General features: G+C 44.6%; 1 protein-coding gene across 1 annotated transcript in view; it reads left to right on the plus strand.

Annotated features, from left to right (window-relative positions):
• REEP1 (receptor accessory protein 1) overlaps nt 1-20,437 on the plus strand; it is a 71,090-nt gene that overhangs the window by 17,652 nt on the left and 33,001 nt on the right. The window contains exons 2-5 of the mRNA XM_050895713.1: nt 10,254-10,326; nt 13,448-13,524; nt 15,387-15,507; nt 17,143-17,256. Coding sequence (XP_050751670.1) covers nt 10,254-10,326; nt 13,448-13,524; nt 15,387-15,507; nt 17,143-17,256 — 385 coding nt within the window. The remainder of the gene's footprint in view (nt 1-10,253; nt 10,327-13,447; nt 13,525-15,386; nt 15,508-17,142; nt 17,257-20,437) is intronic.

Raw genomic sequence — 20,437 nt, forward strand, 5'->3', positions numbered from 1 at the left:
TTTCTTCAGGAGAACTTCAGGAGATTCAGTAGCTATTTTACATCCTGACCATTGTGGACTAGTATGTGAAGGAGCAAGATGTAAAACAAGATGAAGCAGGGTGCCACTGTATTGTTATGTTGGTGTGCTTTTCATTTCACATCTGAGCCCTAGTACGCCGTCTGCCCATGCATCCCATAATGAGTCTCATACCCCTGTAGGTACTAACCACCCCCAGTCTGTAAGGTGTTCTGGAAAGCCTCTCCCGTTAACTTGTCGTGATGGGTGTCACCACCATAGGGCTGATGCTGTCCTGGGACAGCCCTGAGAGGTGCTGGGTCAAGGTATTATTTAGGCTCCCTCTCTGCTGCTTTTCATCAGTTATCCTAACACTGTGATTTAGGATTAACCGCTAAATGGTCATTTTTCTTCTAATTTATTTTAATTAGAGACAAATAATTTTGCTCGTAGTTGAAGCTGAATTCAGAGGTGTAGCCAGAAGCTCTGACTGATTATTCATTAGTGATCTGTGGCTTCAGTACGGAGGCTTGTTTCCTTCTGATTTCCTCTCCTTTATGTCTAGGTTAGACTGGAGGCTGGTCTGTATCTGTTTAGATTCAGCTGGAGATCTCTCCCTTCTTGTTTATCTCAGTTGTACCATGCATTTCATTAAGGTGCTGTTATTAGCCATATAAAATGCAGGGATTAAAAAGGATAAATGAAATGAGAAAAGACCCTGGAGGAAAGAACTCTTATTAAATTCACACTAGAAATCCTTGTCAAATGCATATGAGAAAAGACTAGAAGTCTCTCTTTTTCAAGCTGTATGATAGTATCTCATTTTCCTTTCTTCACTTTTTAAAAAAAATTATGCAGGTCCTAGTAAAAAAGCAGGTGCCCAGCCCCTCCCTAAAATGTTGTTATAGTACCGAGAAGAAATACCAATCTGTGTCTGTGGGCTGTAAAGAGAAACGTGGTTTGCATGGCCCGTGAACTCCCTGCAATGTTGCAGCTGTTACATGTAGCATGTGGCATTCTGATACTCGTACTAACGAAAGCATTAAGACGGTTCGAATATTCTGAAATTACCTGTAGAGTCGTCTTGCCTTAGTTTTCCTACACTCTTGCTTTAAAACCGGGGTTGAAACTGGGTACTGTTCATGTCTCTGACATGAGTTTCCTGTATAATTTCAACTGGGTCTCACTGTCCTTATCATTTAAAATACACATAAAACACTAATGAAATAAGAAATAATCAGAAATCAATAGAAGTGCAATCAGCTTTGATACTCAAGTCACTAATATTTATACTGCACTTTGAAATCTTTCTTTGAAATGTGTTATGAAAATGAGAAGAGATGTTTTAAAGGTGGGTGTGGGGTTGTTTGTTTGGTTTTTTACTTAACTAGGAGTTAGATATCAGCTCTGGAACATAGAGCTTATGACTGATTTGGGTCCCACCTGTTTTCGATGTGGCTGGTCCCTCCAAATGTTTGGTCTTCTATTTTTTTCTGGTTAATGTTTTAGAGTCCTCAGAGATGTAAGAAATTAAGGTCAGTTACTGATGGAAGGAGTTATGCTGTTTATTGTTAATTTACTAGCATATTTGTAGAAATGTCCAGACAGTAGTATGATTTTCTCCTCAGGCTGTTTTGCACCAAACTGGCCATGACCGTGCCTGATACCTGTTCCTATACCAAACTGCTCTCCTTGGCTAGTGTAGGGATCTAACCAGGGTTTCCATCCTCCTCCAAGAGCTTGTGGAGATCTCTGAGACGCAGTGCTACTCAGAGCAGCCTTGGGACCGCTCGATTTGTTTCAGTGGATTGAACCATTGGTAACCCATGGGAAGACAACATTTTTCATGGCTTTAGCTGAATATTTGGGCCAAAGAGGTCTTTTGGTTTTATTTTTAAATTACATTGGTGAGCTAAAATATTCCTTGCACTTAGTTAAGCACTTCCAGTAATATTCTGTCCCTGGGAAGCCAAAGTAACGTTACTCTAAGGAGATTACGTTGCAATTGATTTGGACAAGTTACAGTTTCATTTCATTTTTTATTCCTGTTTTCTGTCCCATGAGTACAACACTAGAAGTCTAAAGCTGTCTTTCAGTGAGGAATAGACAAACAGGAGCTTTTGTGTTTCTCACCACCTCCTCAGACAGTGGTAGCACTTACGGTTTGATGCTGAAAGTCTTCCATAACCTGAACTGAGTTTTTGGATACACAGATTGTAGGATTATGCTCTAAACTGGGATTTCTGTACATTTTTATGCTTCCTAAAAGTTGACTCACACTGCATCAGTTAAAATAACTCCAAAATAATACTTGCAGCATGATCTTTGTGGTTTTGTATGAAAATAATGCAGAGCTTCTTTGTTGATATGCAATCCATATTTTATACCTTTTTTAGCCTAGAAATTAGTTTGGTGAGGTTATATGTCTCTTTCTGTTCCTTTTTGTATCATGAGCCTACCATAAATCTGTAGGCTAACTCACAATACAGATTTTAGACCATCTGTCATCTCTGGAATATAATGTCAGTGCTTCTAAAAAAGCCCTTTTCCACATAAACATCCCCGTCTCCAGAGTCAGGAAAAGCAGCCCTTCCCATCTAAAACATACCATTTAGTTTTCAAATTGTCATTTATTTGGCTTGGAAAAAGGCAGAGCTCTCAAAGCAGGAACTATACGGTCAGTACTGGATGGGGAAAACATCAGGGGCACACAGATGCTAAGCCCTGCCTTTTTGGAGCAGTGAAGCTGGGTAAAGAACTGACCCGGTCACATAGCAGAGAATGTTTTCTTCTCTAAAAGGCATAGATTTTATTCCCCTCAGTATCACACTTTGATGAATTATTTCTTCTCCCCCGAAAGGGTCTGAATGAAGCAGTGGGCTGTGCCAGCGCTGGGAGAAAGCTCAGTGCCATGGACTGCTTTCTCCTGCGGTCCTGCTGAGCCGGAGCACAGAGAGGGGAGGAGCAGCGACAGGGCAAATGCCTCCGATGAGGCCCACGAAACATTATCTCTTGCAGGCAGCTGCTCAGAGCCGTGGCGTGTGCCAGGCGCAGCGTTCCTATCGACCCGCAGCTTCTCACCCATGGGTCGGGGCCCCATACCAGCCCTGCACGCTCTCCATGCAGACCCTTCCTTTAAAAGTGCCTCGGGGGCAAACAAATTCCCCTTGCTCATCAGCAGCCCATCTCCACTGGGCCAGGCAGCTCCTCTGAAGGCAGCGTGAAGTAGAACAGACCAGCTTAGTAAGCCATCTACCTGCAATAAATTTGCTTCCTAAAATAGCTGCAGAGCCGTGGGGTATTTTTATAGCAGCTATACAGGCCTTTTCTGTTCTGAAGGACTGTAAAGAAAACTTTGAAGCGTTAGCTTCTGTGTAAACTGATGCAATTCTGCCTGAGTTTGAAGACAGCCTAGAACAATAATCCTGGGAAGGGTGAAGTACCTGCTTAATCTTGGTTGAGCTTTCAAAATGATACTCAAGGGTGTCAGTGTAAATATCAACCCTGTGAGACCCTTCACTGCTGCTAGTTTTAGTAGGAATGTCAGGTTTTAGTAGTCATCACATGCATTATCTTAACAATCCCAATATTTTACAAGGTCTCTCCATCAGTAGTAGTGTTATTTTAGCATTTGTATCTTATGCCTGTAACAAGAAGTGGGGAAAAGGAAATCACATTTACCTTCTTTAGACAAGTCTGGATGTAGGATCTCAATGTGAGTAAACGTAATAGTTGTGTGATAGCTCCAGGCTGGCCAAGGCCACTTCCTCCACCCGTCCCCCTCGCCACGTCTCTTCACCTGTTTGTGCCTGGCTGTCTTCCAGCTCCCATGTGAGGAGTGCCCTGGCTGAGGGGAAAAAAAAAAAGGTGGTGTCAACTGGAGAGGAGTATGTGCTGCTTTGGGAGGATCAAGACTGCTTAAATTAGAAGCATCAAGGACAGCCCTTGCTCTTGCTATTTCTGCTGGAAGGACAGTTGGGCGTCCCTTTACCCTGCAGTTACACCAAGAGGAGTGATTAGGTTTGCCAGCCCCTAGGCTACATTAACCAAGACAAAGTTTGCAGTTTGCTTCTGTAGTAGCCTGGCTGAGAAGTCAGAGGTGGATCTGGACGAAAGTGGAGTGTCTTTGTGTTAGATGCTGAGTTCTCCTGGGCATGCCCTCTGTTTCCTCGGCGCTGTGGGTGTGCATGGTGCTTCAGAAGTGCTCATGAGGACAAGGTCTCAGCAGCCCAGAAGAGCTAAGCAGGTCACCCACTGAGGAGGTGGGGAGGAATGTTTCCTAAAGCATAGGAACGTGCTGGGTGACTGTTCTAGTGGAGCTTTACACCTTGTTAATACCTGTGGAGGCAGTGCACGACTGGCCGAGTGACACGGGCGCAGCTGCATGGTTGTCCTCGGCAGCACTGAACCAACCCCTTGAAGATGTTTGATTCGAGTTGCAAATGGAGTTTGAAGTGACTTGATCTGTCTCAGGGGTGTCAGGGCCCAGTGCTTTCCTTAGGGAATGTTTCTGTCACTGAGGCACTGTGCACCTTTGGTATTCTCAGAGTGTATTGGGGTGTCAGGCTGGCATGGCCAGGTATCCACATCTCCTGGGACCCAGGGTGGGAATGGCGTCAGCTGTCACCCTAAGGGTGAACAGGCAACTTCCTGACTGCCCTGGAGCCACCATGCAGGACCTATTCTGCTGCAAAATAACCACAAAGAATCTGCAGGAGCCATCTCCCAGGGAATACCAGCCTGGAGCCTCCTCTGCAGCTGGTGCTTCCTCCACCCCAGTCCTTTCTTGGATATCAGGCATTTGGCCTGTCAAGGGACTCGCATTAACCCTTTCCCTGACCTTGTGCACTGCTTATTTTCACATCCCCAGCTGTTGGATTTAAACTGGGAACCTTTGGTGCAAAGACAGTGCCATTTATTTTTAATCTGTGGCACTGTGTGAACATTAATTAGGACAGATAATAAGGAATGCAAACCTATTGGCACCCTTCTTGGCGGTTTCAGCGAGGAATGCTGGCATGGTGACAGCTCAGCTGCTGCTCCGTGCGTAAGAAGCACGCACTAGCCAGTGAACATATTGAGGAAATAGGAAATATTTCAGTGATTCCTAAATGTGTCCATCCGTGTGTTTGAGCAGAAGTTTGCCATCTTGGCTGCTGTGTGCTGATGATATGGAAACATTAGTTATTTATGGGCAAAATAAGGGCTGTTCTATTTGTGTTGTACAACGTTCTAAATGTTTGGGCAGCCCAAACACCACTGGTGGCATGGTAACTAGATGAGCAAAACTTGGATGGCTTGGCATGTGAATAGCACCGTGCTGGTATATTTGTAACAGTAGGTTACCATCCAGAAAATACCTGTGTGGTTAAAAATACTCAAGAGAATGGATATGCAGGCTTTTCTGGAGGTAACCTGAGTCCTGGCCAGTACTCCTGAGAATCACTGAGAGTCCTTCCATTTTTTCAGTGGCTGCTGTACAGAACGTGAGAGTTAATTTTACAGGTAAATGGCTGTAGGACCAGGGCCCTCATGAGGAAAATAGCATCAACAAATCATCAGAACTCAAGATGTCATGTGGGGCCCTCCCAGGTCCTGGTAGCAGTTCTGATGCTGAGCCCCAGGCTATAACCTAGATGCTCTTAGCAATATTGTCCCATCTGGGTTAGCCTGTGCCCTGTGATGGTCAGATCACTGCGCTAGCAGATCCGGAGAAGGAATAGAAGGATATAATAGCCAGAGCTGGCTGTGGCTGTACTGGTAAGTGGAGACAGAAGGAGGTTTGGTGATGGTGCAGCTGCTCCCCTGGAATATGACAGACATTGCTAAAGAGGAGCCAACAGTTCAGTTGCTTTAATATTCCCCTGATAATCAGGAAACCCCACAATACGGGAAGCTTCGTCCTTTCCTGTCTCATTTAGTGGTAAACTTGAATAATGAAAACCAAAACCAAACCCTAAATCCTATGTAATGTAATTGTATAAATACATACAGTTATTCAGTTCCACAGATTAACTCCTGGTGATAGAGAGGATTTCTCCACTCCTTTTTGACTTTGTTCTCTTGATTCAGTTGAACATCCCCTTACACTCAGGAGTAGGAGCAAATAACCTCAGTTATTTGTCTCTGCTGCAAAAGAAACGGTTGCAGCATTTACAGTCGCTCCTATGGATGTTTCCCAGTGCGCTTCCACACACTTTGGCTGCCCTTCTCCTCTCCCCTTCTGTCTCCGCCGTGTCCCTTTTGACAAAGAATGACCAGAAGTGCACGTAGCGGTCCAGATTGGGGATTGCTGCTGCTGCTGTACCTAATAGGATTATAAGATTTTCAGCATTAATCCTTATCCTATTCTTTAGGCAGACTAACCTTTTACTTAGATTTTTGCCTCCTGTTGCACAATTAGTTGACTCTTCAGTGATTTCTTTACATCTGCTGTTTTGCCCTTTTTCAAGGTGATTGTAATTGATGTAGACCTCCAGCATGGAGCAGTGTAAGAATTGTTACACTGTTGTAGTCATTTGTTTAGTGCTGCAAGTGAGCTTTTCCTAACTCACTGATGAATGTCACTACTTCCTTGCCTATCCCTGCACCCTGAGGGTATGTGTTTGTTTTAGCCCAGACTGTAGGAACACATCTCTGTACCTTTAAACGTAACAACTACTACATCAAGCTCTGGGAGTCCCTGGTTTGCTGATCAGGATGTCTGCTTCTGCTTTTGCACAGAGGGTAGAAGAGCCAGGGCCTTCCAGGGCACATAGCCCATTCAAAGGAGCTTTGAAAGATGGAAATGAATGGGGAGTGGTTAACTCTGTATTTGCAGAGGAAATGAGGCTTAAGCAGTCTGTTTTCCCACTGCTGCTAACTTTGGGATCTGCAAAGTGATTGTGGCCAAAATAGATGGGTCAGAGAGGTCTCAAATATTTAAGTTTCTACGTTATTCATAAGAATTACGTGCTGGATAGGAGATTGTCTCGTAGCAGTGTCTGCCAGGAGGTAAAAGCTGCAGTGTTAACTCCATAGGTAGGCTGTTAATTTGACTTGCCAGCTGGCAGGCACCAGTCAGGCAGTCAATGCACATATCATGGAAGGAGTCATAGCACATGTGGTTCCCAGGTCAGCTGGCAGTTGTGGAAGAGAACTGAGGGTCTGTGCTGTGATTTTGGGGATGTGTGAGGAAAGCTGAAGGTCCTGTGGTGTGGTTCAGAGAGCATCAGGTAGAACTGGAGCGTTGCAGAAGAAGATCAGAGAGATGAGGAGGAACTGGGGAATGGCATGGTTGGAATTTGTGTGGCTTGGGCTGCTACCTCTCAAACTGTGGGCTATCGGATAACTGTCAGGGAACAGCTTGTTTTAGAGGTGATGGGCTGATATGCAATGGAGGAGCAAGGAGCACAGGAGCTTCAGGGTGTGGGAGAAGACATACAAGGAACAGCGGAGTAAGAAGCTGGTGGCACTACAGTTATTAAAGGAGAGAAGGGATTGAGGTGGGATGTGATAAAAGACCAAACCAACAGTAGTTAGGAGCAACATTTTCCGGGCACTGAAAGGCAAAGATAAGAATATTACTTCAGCTTGGTAGCCAAGGGTAGCCTCTGTGTGCATGTGTGTGTGAGAGGCAGGGGGAAGAGGTTTAAACACTGGTGCATCCAGGTGGGGTAGAGATCAGTGAAGCACACAAGGGAGGCTGGAAAGGAGGCTTGGGCAGAGGGACAAAGAATCAGCCTTGGTTTTGTGTACAGTGTGCAGAAGGAGTGATTTGGCAACAGTCTGAGCATGGGGATGAAGGAAGGCAGGAATCAACGATAACTTTAATTACACAGGAAGCTTGGATGAGGGGGAAGAGAGAAGTATTGTCTTCAGCAGGGGAGAGGAACTGAGGGAAGAGATAGAGGATTGACGTGTATGTTTGAATTAAATCAATTGTATTCAAGCCTGATCCAAAGCCCAGTGAAGACTGGAATATGCCCATGTGCAGGTATTTGTCTCCAAAACCCTGAATATGCTTACAGAAATGCTTGAATGTCTTTTATCTTCCATTTGTAGGGTGTACCCAGAGGTTAAGTGACTCCAAGCCGCATAGTAAGCTACAGCAATGACAAGACTGGGATCCAACATTCCTTAAAGCAGTTTTTGGTCGGGTAAACCATAGTAGTAATAAATGTCCATATATGCACACAACACGCTACAAGGCAAATCAGTGAAACTGTCAATCTCCAATTTAGGGAGAGCACATCACCTTATTAACTGTCTCTTACTCTGCATATGCAAAAATATTGCACAGTTTCCTTCCCTCACAGGAATTTTTTTCAAGTGTTTATTGTCTGCAACTAATTCTTTTCTAGTGATCCTGTTTGCTTCTTCAGGATCCAGTTACTTTCTGTTACCAGCACAAACTGAGGAAACGAATATCAATCATTCAGTGACTATTTGCAGGAAATAAAAGCATGAGGTAGCAGCCAGCCCAGGCCAAGAAGGAAGGACAGAAATGCGAGTACTTCTTATAAGTAGAGCCAAAAATGTTATTCATGTGCTTGGCTGTTAGTTTCTGAATATTGTGGAGCTTTCTTCCTTTTGTGAGCCCAAACTTCTTTGGATTAGGTCCTGCTACCATTGAACACAGAGGGAATATTTGTTATTAGCTTCAGTGAGAACAGGATCAAGCTATTTTCTGTGTGTTCTTCCTTGCCTTAACCAGTGTTGCTGTTTGTTAAGATACTGCAAGGGACAAAAATGGGTTTGGTTTCCCAGAATCTCTCTGAGCATTTGTATCTAATCCTTGCATATAGCACAGCTGTATGTGAAATAGGTTCAGAGCTGACTGTTTCCAGCAAAGCTTTTTGAAGCCAGCGTGAAGCCTCTGTAAAATACTGAATCTCCTCACTCAGTAGCTGCTTTTCTGAAGTCTGCATTGTGCTTCAGGTTTTGCTACGCTATGCTACAGTAAGCATGATGAATAGCAGGCAAATTGTCTTTGGTCACTGCTTTGCAAATCAAGATGTGTGCTGGCTCACCCCATTCTTTCACAAATACCTTCTTGAGCTACGGGAAGTACGATGGTACACCATATCCCAGAGTGTTAATTTTTAATGTCTTATACACATAATGGACTCCGCTGTAATGATGAGTCCCATGGCACGCAATCACTACTGGCAGGATGGAAAAGACGACTGTGGGTCCATGTGGCTCCACAATTAGGGTATTGAAACATTGATCATTTCCATTCCCAAGAGCAGTGGAAACAGCTATGTGAATTTAAAGCAAAAGCTCCAGTGGAAAGAGGAGTAGTTGCAAGCCAATAAACATTCCCCTGCAATCTATTAAATTCAGACTTTGCAGCATCATCCTACTGCATTGAATAAAACTGTCTGAAACCTGGGCAGGGCAAAGTGGTTTTGACAAGCCTATGCTTATGTCCAGAATAATCGAAGTGAATAAGCAGCTAGGCAGTGATGCAGAGAGGAGTTAGTATAAAAAATTCTCCATGTTTTTTTCTCAGTAGTGCTATTTTTAACTTACAGATCCTCATTTCTTTCTTACATGAAATCTTGCAGCTGACAGCATCCCTTTCAGACTTGAAAATGAAAGGAAACTGAAAGAACAGCAGAGCTGGGATTTTTAGGCCTGATCCTCTTGGCATATCTTGGTGGGCAAATTCCTCCTCCTTTGATGAGCCCAAATCAACTTTACCGAACAGTGCAGGGCTCTTCCCTTTAGCAGATTTAATGTAGGATAAGGCCCCAGCATTCAAACCTTTGCGCCAGTAGAACTTGGGTGCTGCTTTATCCTCTGCCAGCTTTTCAGAGTATTGAATAGAGGTGGAAGGGATTTTAGACAAATGATTCTCACTTTGTCCTGCGTTTGAAAGCAATACTCCCATATTCCTGATGTCGCAGTAGATTATTTTGAAATCGAGTTTTTAATTTCCTTTTAAAAGTGTGGTGGCTTTTTGTGGGTTTTGTTTGTTTGGATGGTTGGTTTTGTTTTGTGTGTAACTTATAAGATACAGCTACGGAAACCATTGCAAAAGGAAAGTCAATCTGAATGCCTGCTCTTCATTTGTGTCACTGGCAGTAGTTTCTCTGAATTCAGTGATGCAAAATCAGTCCTGTACTATACTTAGTGCACTCAAGCTTAAATCGAATACTAACACTTTTTACTAGTGCAAGAAACACATTTAACAGACAGGGAAAAAAAAAATCTTTCTCTGTGACAGGAAATCAATTTAATCCATTTGTTGTTTGTTTGTTTTTTTCCAGGCTTATATTTGGCACTCTTTACCCTGCATATTATTCTTACAAAGCCGTGAAATCAAAGGACATCAAAGAATATGTGAGTAATGAGATTTGTGGCTGTGCTGCGGGGTTTGTTTTCTAAGATTGCTCCTCACCACATTGTAAAGGTGCTGCCTGTATTCTGGGAAAGCTTGTAAACCAGTGCAAGGGAAAGACTGGCCTGAAGGTGGACTGGCTGATAGCTAGGCACAAGTCTTAAATAAGGAGACTTGCGTTTGTGCTTCTGGCTCCTCTGCAGAGTTGATGTGCTCTTTGACAAACGTATGCTATTTCTCTGGTGGTGCAAGCTATATATGGCCAACCTAAAAGGTGTTTGGCATCCAGAGCTTTGCGTGTTTTCCTTTGTTTCTGAAGAGCAGCATAAATCAAAGCCTTTTCAAAAGGTCTTGAAGCTTTAGCTGCTTATTCAAAACAAAGATCAGAGGAGGCAACTCGAAGCACACATGACTGAATCCTCAGATAGAAACATCCTTCCTTGTGGAGCGACCTATTTACAGGCAGGTCTGGCGACTGGGTGTGCTGTCTTGTCCTTTTGCTGAAAAATATTCCCCGGGCCCCAGTTTCTAAAGGCATATGGGGCCATCAGGGAGAGTGAAATGTGGGAGAATCAAAACGACTTGGATGCTGTTGGGGTCCTGTAGGATTTGTAGTGCCCTTCAGAACCTGAGCTCTGTTAACTTCCTTGAACCCAGCTCAGCCTCCAGATCTTGACTCTTCAATCCACTCAAGATCCCAGGGATAACAAGCCCATTTTCTCCTCTGGGTAACAGAGGCTATCCCATTAAGTCCTTAGTGCAAGCTCAAACTGGGACTCACTGTGGCTGCTGAGATTTTTGCTTTCTGTCAGTCCCCTCCTTCAGATAATGGTTTTGGATATTTTGAGAATCATAAGTGTTACAGAACACATCAGATACTTAAGGCAAAATGTCTCTGCAGCCCTTGCACAGCTGTGCTTCTGAAGTTTTGTACACCCTTTGCTTGGAAATGCTGAAGACGTGCGCTAGCATCCCCAATCAATGTCTGCCACTGATACTTAACATTTCCATAGTCCTTTTCTGGAAAATATTTTGTTGAAGGGTCCAATTCCTGTTGGAAATTCAATTGCAAAAGAGGAACTCGCATCAGACACATGGGGTCATGACCCAAACGTGGGAACAGCTGATCTAAGACCTGGTCTGCACTTAGAATTGTTTTTCAGTTTAACACACCAGTTGTGTTAAACCCCCGTTAGGGGTCTGATTAAAAAAATAAATAAAAAAAAAAAAGTAGTTTACACTGACACAGTACAAACCCTTCATGTACTAGTCAAGACTTATATCACTGTAGTTTATTTTTATTTTGCTTGGTAATAGTCATTTTGATAAATGGTGTTTTAGGCTGATCCAAGCCCATCTACACCAGGTCTTGGTTTGTGTTTAAAAGTTTTGCTGGCAGTAATTTCTTAACTGACAGAACCATGCTGGCGGTGAGGCTTTGAGGGAGTCACAGTTATATAAAAAGTCTGGCAGACGCTGCCCTGGGAAGACAATGCTCTCAGGCATTTGGCAGTGCAATTCTGTTGTAACACGAAATATAAATATACATATACATATAAATCCCAGGGGAGCAGTTATACAGCTGGGTGACAGGTGCTCAGGGAATAATTTCAGTACCTGCAGGGAGATGGAGAGAGACTACAGGTACGGTCCCCACTGCGTCGGGGAGAAGATGGAGGAAGCCATTTCAGAGCTGGTGAGATCCAGATTTATTGTCACCTCCGCCCTCCCTTCCCCAGAGCAGCACCTGGTATAGGTATCTCTCTTGTACTGCCTTCTTTCCAGCCTTCTCTTATTCTATTGCAATTATCCCAGCCTTAGGTAACACGGTCCAATTCTCTAATTCATGGATTTTCATGGATTTTACTTCCTTAAGCTTTCTTACATTCCAGCAAAGCTGCTTAGGGATCTCCATTTTCAAATATAGCTAATTAGACAACAATTTTCAGTTAAATTAACAACTTCTGTCTTACCTTCTCTTTTTCTTTGGACATACAGATTCTTAAAGCTGTTTGAACTTTAAGTTCTACAATTTTACAATGGAAAAAAAATATATTGAGGGAGAATAAAAGGTTTCTCTCTCATCTCCAGTACTTGGAAATTATTGCTTACATCATCTCTGTGGTGACAGTGCCACAGAAGAGGAGCGCCATGTCACTTGATAAAAATCACTGGAAGTGCTGATGGCATGTGACAAATAAGTTGTTTCTTTCCAGCCCAAGAAGAACCAATACTGCATATATCAGAATAGTTTAGCTGTGCTTTTAAATGCCATTTAGTGCTCAGTCACAAAAATCCTCAGATTCCTGAATTACTAAAGACACTACAGTTTCCCTGACCAAGTCACAGTCCCCAAACACTCTTTCTGTGTCTGTCACTATCACCACAAAGGAGATCGTCCATAAATCACCCACCAAGCAGTCCACTCCACAGTAGAGTTACCATAGTTGAACACAGTGACAGCACAGCACATGCTTTCACTACCAATATGAGGTAAAATGCTCACCCAAGCCCTAGGTAAGGGATTTAAGCTAATGGACTTGCCCTTGTCACTGCGATGGGGTCAGGGTGTGGATGTGAGGAGGCATCGTCACTCAACTGATGCACGCTAATTCAATAAGTTGCGGTGAGTTGATTGTGCTCGTGAGCCCTGAATCATCGGATGGGCAGTTACCTCTCTCTCTTCCTGGCTAGTTTCCCCTGCCTGTAGATATTATGTAAGTAATTACATTTTGTCTTAATTGCAGTTTGGCCAACACCCTACTGTTAACCTTTACTATTAAGATGAGCCAAGTGAGATTTTTAATGCCCTGTGATAGGGCTGTGGTCCTCCACTGGCCAGTGGAGCTTCCTCTGTAGGGACAGAGTCAGGCTGTTCTTTTTATGAGACCAGTCCTAAAGGCCACAGTCTTCCTTCCCAAGGGCTTGTGTGGCAATCCAACGTGTGTTATGTGCTGAGGTGGGGGGAGCTCTGGCATCTTCAAGTCCATAGTAATTGTTAAATACACGGCGGGGGGAAAAGAACCTTTTTTAATGTGAGAGTTATTCTGTGCACTTGTGCCTGTATGAGATAGTTTGAGGCCCTTGGGGAAAAATGACCCCGCTACTGTTTTTGTTTACCAGGTCAAATGGATGATGTACTGGATCATATTTGCGCTTTTCACGACAGCAGAGACATTCACGGATATCTTTCTTTGCTGGTGAGCACCAGATGGGAGAGGGTCTTTGGCATGAGATGGAAAGAAAACGGAAATGTTTACAAGGGGAAAAAAGAAGCACAAAGGTGCACTGCCTCCTGCACATGGGGTTAGCAGCTTCAGGTGCATGGAGGTGTTTTGTCTGGAGGAGCCATGCATCCTTTCTCGGTGCTGTCAGAGGAAAAGCAAGAAAGAGGATGGAACTGCTCAGTGATATCTCATTAGTGAGAAGTCATTACAGGAGTCGCAGTCCCCTGCCTGTCAGAAAGAGGCGCAGCTGATTGCTGAGTTGGATGCTTGCAGAGATCATCACGTAAACAACAGTAGCTTTAGCTGCAGGCATAGTTCTAGACTTACCTAGCTGTGTCCTACAGTAAATATACAGACTCCAGGGATCAGGCAGAAACAGCCCTGCAGCACAGGACTTTGTTTGTAGGTTGCTGCGTGAGTGGTTGTTCCTGGGATGTTTTGCCAGGCTCCTTCCTGGTTAGGCTAGGTTTACGGTTTGATGGAGGACAGTGACAGTCCATACTGATGTGGGCTCTCTGGTGCCAGTGGAAGGATTCCTGGTGACCTCTGTCAGGACAAGAGCACATAAATGCCCAATTGTCAGATTCAGTTCCTCAAATTTGGATGCTCAAATTTGGAAATGTTTGTTGCTTGGTTGCTCTTTTTAGTAAGGCCTTTCTAATGGAAACCAGTGAGATCAGTAGACTTCAGGATGAAAATTTAACTGTAGTGCATGGCCCTCACCTAAAGCCTGTTCCTGCGTAGCACTGCATGCCTCTAGTGAGTCCTCCAGACAAAGGAAATCGGGGGTACTTGGCAACATGTCAGATCTGTTGAAAAGGAGATAAAAGACGTTATTGTCTCTCCATCTAATTTGCATGCAGATCTACCTCCACTGTGTTCATCTGGAGCTTTTTTTTTTTGGAGGATGTATTATGCGGGGGTCTCGGGAGGAATGACAGAGGGCTTGTCCAGCCTGTGAAATCAAGTATGCTGTAGAGATCCTCAGTGAGGTGGAAGACCAACCTGGCAAATCCATGCTCAGAGTAGAGCATTGCAGAGGTCCATCGGGTCAGACCTGGATGCTGTATGGTCCAGCTGGCTCAGTGACAGTGCTGTGCTAGCACAGCAGGAGTTTGTCTGGGTCCAGCTGGGTCTCTGTGCTGCCTTCGCTTGCCCCTGCCTACAAAGGGTAGCACTGGTTCATCACACTGCTGGCAGCAACATGCCTGCCTGCATGAGGATGCTGCTAGCTGGCCAGTCTTGAGCTCTAGAGTGTCCTCCAGAAAAAGAGTCTGGATAATCTAATCTCAAGAAGTCCCTGGCTTGTTGTTACAGCTAAAGCATGTCCTGTTGTTAGTTAGTGTCCTGCATATTTTGCAGTGCTACCTGAAAGCCACAGTGTGGATCTGCACCTTTGTGTTGCGTGTTGCTTGGACAACAAATTCTTGTATTTCAGTCAGATAAGTGTTAACTTAAAAGCAGAAAGGCAGAGAGGTGAAAGGTGCATAAATATATCAATGAAATACTGATTTGCTGGTTTGCTCTTTGCTCCCTCATAATGACTGGGCATGCTATGAAGGCAGCATCTGTGCTCTTTGTATGTAGAAAGCTCCTCTTATCACACAACAGAGTCTCTTTCAGACCATTAAATAATGGCCCTGATACCCAAGTAAAGATTTACCCACTTGTTTAGTTGAGATGTGTGCAAAGGTGAGTGAATGTGTTTAGGTCTTTGGATTTTTTGGTAAGCAAAAGCTGCCCTAAGCTAGACTGGCTAGTCCCTTCCTGTGCTGAGCATCTCTAAGGGCAGTGGTTAAATTGGGAGCGGACATTAACGGATCTTTTTCTTCTAGGTTTCCATTCTACTATGAACTCAAAATAGCTTTTGTAGCTTGGCTGCTGTCTCCATACACAAAAGGCTCCAGCCTCCTGTACAGGAAATTTGTTCATCCAACGCTGTCTTCAAAAGAAAAGGTAATCAGAGGTGCCTGGGTCCTCTCTCGGTGGAGCAGATCTACAATGTGTTTACTCCAGTCTTTCTACTACTCATTTTCATTGAAGGACTGGGAGTTGCTGATTCTCTTCCTCTATCGTTTGGTCATCTCCTTTTGGTTGGTGTTTTTGTTCTTTGTGGTTGTTGTGTTTTTTAAATACTGGCATCTGTTCAGCGCACTCACACGTATTAACTCATCTTTGTGCACTTGAGAAGTTGGGAGGGAGGGGGATAAAAATACCTCCTGAGCTGCTTTGCACGTACTGGCTGAATATAGCTGGAGTGCTATGTTGTGGCTGGATATAACAATTAGAGAAACAGGGTCTGGCAGCCAGGGCTCCTTAACTTTGTTCCCAGCTCTGCCTAAAACATTGTGCAGCAATGAGACAAATAGCCAAGCCTGTCTGAAAGGGGCTTAGCAAGCACTTGCCTGGCTGGGAGACGTATAGCATGCTGAAGTAAGGCATGTAGCATGTTGAGGTTCTGGGTTGAGAAATGTCTTGCTCAAATTCATGATGCTAATTTTGCGGAGGGGACATTACAGCTTGGATCATTTGCCTGCCTAGGAGATTCCTGTGGCTGTGAATGGGACATTGTCAGGCAGATCCATTTGGCTCATGTGGATACGTGGGCCAAGAATAGCTATCAGTCACATATCAACATGCAAACTACTAAGAAGTGAATAACTGTTTCCCACATCGGCAACTATGGAAGTGAAAGATCTCTGTTTAGCCACAGGCAGTGCATGAACAGTTGTATCTCGGTCCTGTCCACGAAGGACAGTGGGGATCAGTCCCCTGTCTCTCTGCTTCCTGGGAACTTATGCTCGTGCTTCTCACAAGTAGTGCTTGTGCATTTTGGGTTGCCACCTCTTATCTGCTAGGAATAGGGGGGGAATCACTAAACAGCCAGCAGCTTCTCACAGCCTCCAGTCCCTACTAACCCAGCACATCCAGTAGCTGAGTACTAGAAGTCATTATCATCCAGACCCCTTGTGTCTTGAGGGAGGGAGGGTGAGGGCAGGAACTTTCATAATCATTTCACTGTATATTGAGCAGCATTGAAGTCCAGAAGCTCTGGACCTACCAATTCCATGAGCATGTTGAAGCTGGACACTGCAGTGATGTGCAGAGATAGCTCAGATACTTTGAGACCACCAGTCCTGGACCCAGGGCAGCACAGCTGCAGCTGCCCAGTGTCATAATATGACTTCTTTTAACTATGGGGCAATCCAATTTGTCTTTAGAGTCCATAGATTGCAAATGGCTCCTGACACACCCTGGTCCATTCTGCCCAGGTGGATGTGTCTCTCTTGCTTCCAGGACCTATTGGTGGTGGTTGCACTGTGCAAGTGTATCCCAACTTTGGGTCCCAATCTTCCATTCGCAGAATAAAGAGTTCCCAAAGCCTGCAATGGAAGTTACTGCTCCCCTGCAAACCTTCCCTCTTTGCAAACGTTGGCTGTGAACTTCTGTCCAGCCAAGGTGGAGGAAATGGAGGATGTCTGCCTCCGTAAAAGATGACCCGGCCCTGCCAAGAGTTTGAGGCTGGGAGCACTCTGAACTTGTCCTTCTTGTGCTTTTTTTTTTGTTTTGTTTTGTTGTCTGCTGTGACAGGAGATCGATGACTGCCTCGTCCAGGCAAAAGACCGGAGCTACGATGCCCTTGTGCACTTTGGGAAGCGGGGGCTGAACGTCGCAGCCACGGCAGCCGTCATGGCGGCTTCAAAGGTAAAGGTGCGGGTCAGGATGGTGACTCATTAGCATCTCATCTGCATCTATCACTACCAGCAGCCGCAGTGCGGAGGGGGAGAGATGGTGAGGGTAGGGATTTGCTCACTGATTTTGATCATGCCTCTCAATCTCCCATTCACCAGCCACACAGGTGCCTCTTGGGATGAAGACAGTAAGTGTGGTGCCTAGTGAACCTATAGGAGGTTGGAAATGAAGGATTAAGACTAGGGTCTGCCTCAGGCCTCTGTTGAATTTTATATTTGCCATCAGTACCCAGGTGACAGCGTTAGCAATTCGGTTCATCACAGCCTGTGCTCTTCATTTTCGCTGTCAAAATAGGAGCATGCTTCCATGAAAGATGCTGATGTTAGGTGAACACAGTTAACACCCTGGCAGAGAAATATTTTTTTTGGTCAGCACCTTCTGCGGTGAAGGGAAAGGCCATCTGCACCCTAGTTTTTCAGTCGTTATGCTGAATTGTTGAGAAGTCTGGAGGATCTAGTGACCTATAATTTGGGTATCGACAGAAAGCAGATGTGATCTGAAGTTCGTGAAGGCTAAAAGTTCATCTGCAAGGCTTACACATAACATAACGGGTGTATAATTCTCTGGAGACATGTTTATGTAAGAGTGAATCGGAAGTGACGTTAGTTGCTTTTGGAGAACGAGTAGATATTGGATGAGTGGTCTCATCTGAGGAGATGTATCCTGTACTCTGTTCCTGGCTTAGAGCCAGAACCAGAACCAGAAAATAGCTGTTATCTCTGTTTCTTTGCTTGCATAAAAGCTGCAAGGACTTGATAACTGCATTTTGTGGTCCTGCTCTCTGGCCATGGATTATTATGGTTTAGGGTAGATGTGCACAGTGACTATACCCTTGTGTTTTGGGGGCAAGACTTGTATAAAAGATATGGCTTTCATGCAGTCAGATATAATACCTCTTGCAAAAGGACAGTAGAAACATATGGGCAAGGTGGGTACTGGTATTAGGAAAAACATGTAAATGGGAGTTAAAGGAAATTATTTTCCTTCGTCAAATACTTTTCATATGACCTCAGGCACATCATTTTAGTATGTCTTGGCCTTAACTTCTGTAAAAATGCATAATACATCCTTAGGAGGCCAAATACCATAAAGTCTCTAAAGCATGTTGAATGCAAGGTATTACAGAAGTGGGGACCCCCTGGGATATGCTATGAACATGTAGGATCACAAGGATATGCAAAAGCTATACCCTGTTCCAAAGAAAAGCCAAAAATTACTTCCCTTTTCCCTGCCAAGCATTGTGCAGACTGTGGCTGTCAGGCCTGGCTCAGTTCTCCTGAACTTTTGCTCTTCAGTGGGGAGGCTCTGCTAACCCAGGGACTGCTGGCTAATCCAAACCTGGACTGAAACCTGGGATAAATGTGGAGCTAAGGCAAAGCTGTGTATTATATGCCCAACAAAACAAGATTTGTGTGATGCCTCCATGACACTTAACACTTTTGCTGCTGCTACGTAAGCCTGAAGAAGTCATACCATGGACATAAATAAGCTCTGGGAATACCTGTTTTGCAGCGCTGCCTTTGCTCTGAGCCCCTTCCTACCAGGTGCTGCAGACTCTCTGTGCTAGAGCTGTTTTTAGGACAGAGTGAGAAACTATCTGTGAATCCCGAAGGAACTCTGTCTGGCTCCTGTTTGGTAGCTCCTGAATATGAGAAGCTCAACAGTAGCCCAGACCCACAGTGCCGACCTGTTCATCTCAGCACTGCAACAGTGTCTTCATCAGCTCTTCAACCTGAATGAACAGTCAGCACCACAGTTTTTCTTCCCACTGTTCTGCTTTTCTGGTGTTTTTCTTAAGAATCTCACTGCCTTGAAATGTGGCTCCAGTGGCAGTGGGAAGCTGGGTAGAAGGGAGAAGAGTCTCCAGCATACAAGGAAGCCATTGTTTTGCATGAGTTAATGAAGCTCCCCATTCAGTGCTGAAGAAAGCAACTCTGTGACTTGTGTGGTGTTGTATGGCACATCTGCCAGCCTAACTTGAGAGAAAACAGTTAAGATATTGCAACCTGTAAATGGACCAGAAGAGCCTTTCCTGCACTGTACTTTGGGGAGGTGGAAAATGATCTGTTCATAAGATTGGGAGGTTGTTATTGGATTGATCGATTGATTTTTATAACAAAGCAAGGACTGTTCATGTCTTTGCTTCAACCTTGACATTTAAATTACTCTGAATATGTCAGGAAAAATAGGACTCCTGGCTTCCTTCACCACTTTGGCATGCGGCCTCCAGCAGGTTGCTTGCTTCTGTGTGCCTCAGGGTGCAGACCCAAGAGACAGGGTGAGCTGATCTGACAGATCTCCTCCTCCAGAATGGGGTGATGCTTCTGCTCCCAGTGGGTTACTGTGCACCAGCTCTTTGGACCTCCTCAGGTTGTCTCTAATCTATCAGAAGGCTAATCCAGAAAGAGAAAGAAAGGGAATACTGTTTTTTGAGCCCACAAATGTGTCTCAAGTGCCTGAGCCAGCACAAGAGAAGGGACGGAACTGCATTGTGAGGAGTATGGCCAGAGGAAAGCAAGATCATCCCTTCCTGGTCGTGGGAAGCAAACAGATTAGCTCTGCTGCTCATGGAACCACACCCTTAATGCATTTATACTCTTCATGGTGTAATAGTCAGGAATGGTTAAAGCAGCTTCTGTCCCTTGCCCTTCTCAGACTGAATTTGTTGTCTTTCGGGCAGGGAGAGCTGAATGCCTGTGATTTATAGCCTGATGTGTTGCAGTACAGAAGTGCTGAGCTGGTGTTCCTCAGGTATTCAGGATGTGAAATGTGATGGGTCAGGTGTGAGCATGTCTCCATTTAGCTGCCCCTGCTGCTGTGAAGGGAGCTGTTTCCAAGAGAGGAGCAATACAAGCATGTACGGGTGGTAACAGCTTCTGTTACCCTGGTTTTCAGCGGCTGTTAAATGTATGTCAACGCCCTTCCTTGCTCACTTGAGAAGGAGGTATAACAGAGCTAGATTATCCTGCATGAGAGAACTTTAAATGACTAATTATCTGGAAAACACTTTGAGCAGACAGATGCCAGACAAGACTTCAGTGCTGTCCTTAGGGGGAAGTTTCCAGGGAGGGAGGAAAGAGAATACTATTTCTAAGGCTTGTCCTGGCTTTCCCAATGCCAAGGTTTAAGGGTA

This window comes from Gymnogyps californianus, chromosome 4, assembly GCF_018139145.2.
Source record: "Gymnogyps californianus isolate 813 chromosome 4, ASM1813914v2, whole genome shotgun sequence".
Taxonomy (NCBI): domain Eukaryota; kingdom Metazoa; phylum Chordata; class Aves; order Accipitriformes; family Cathartidae; genus Gymnogyps; species Gymnogyps californianus.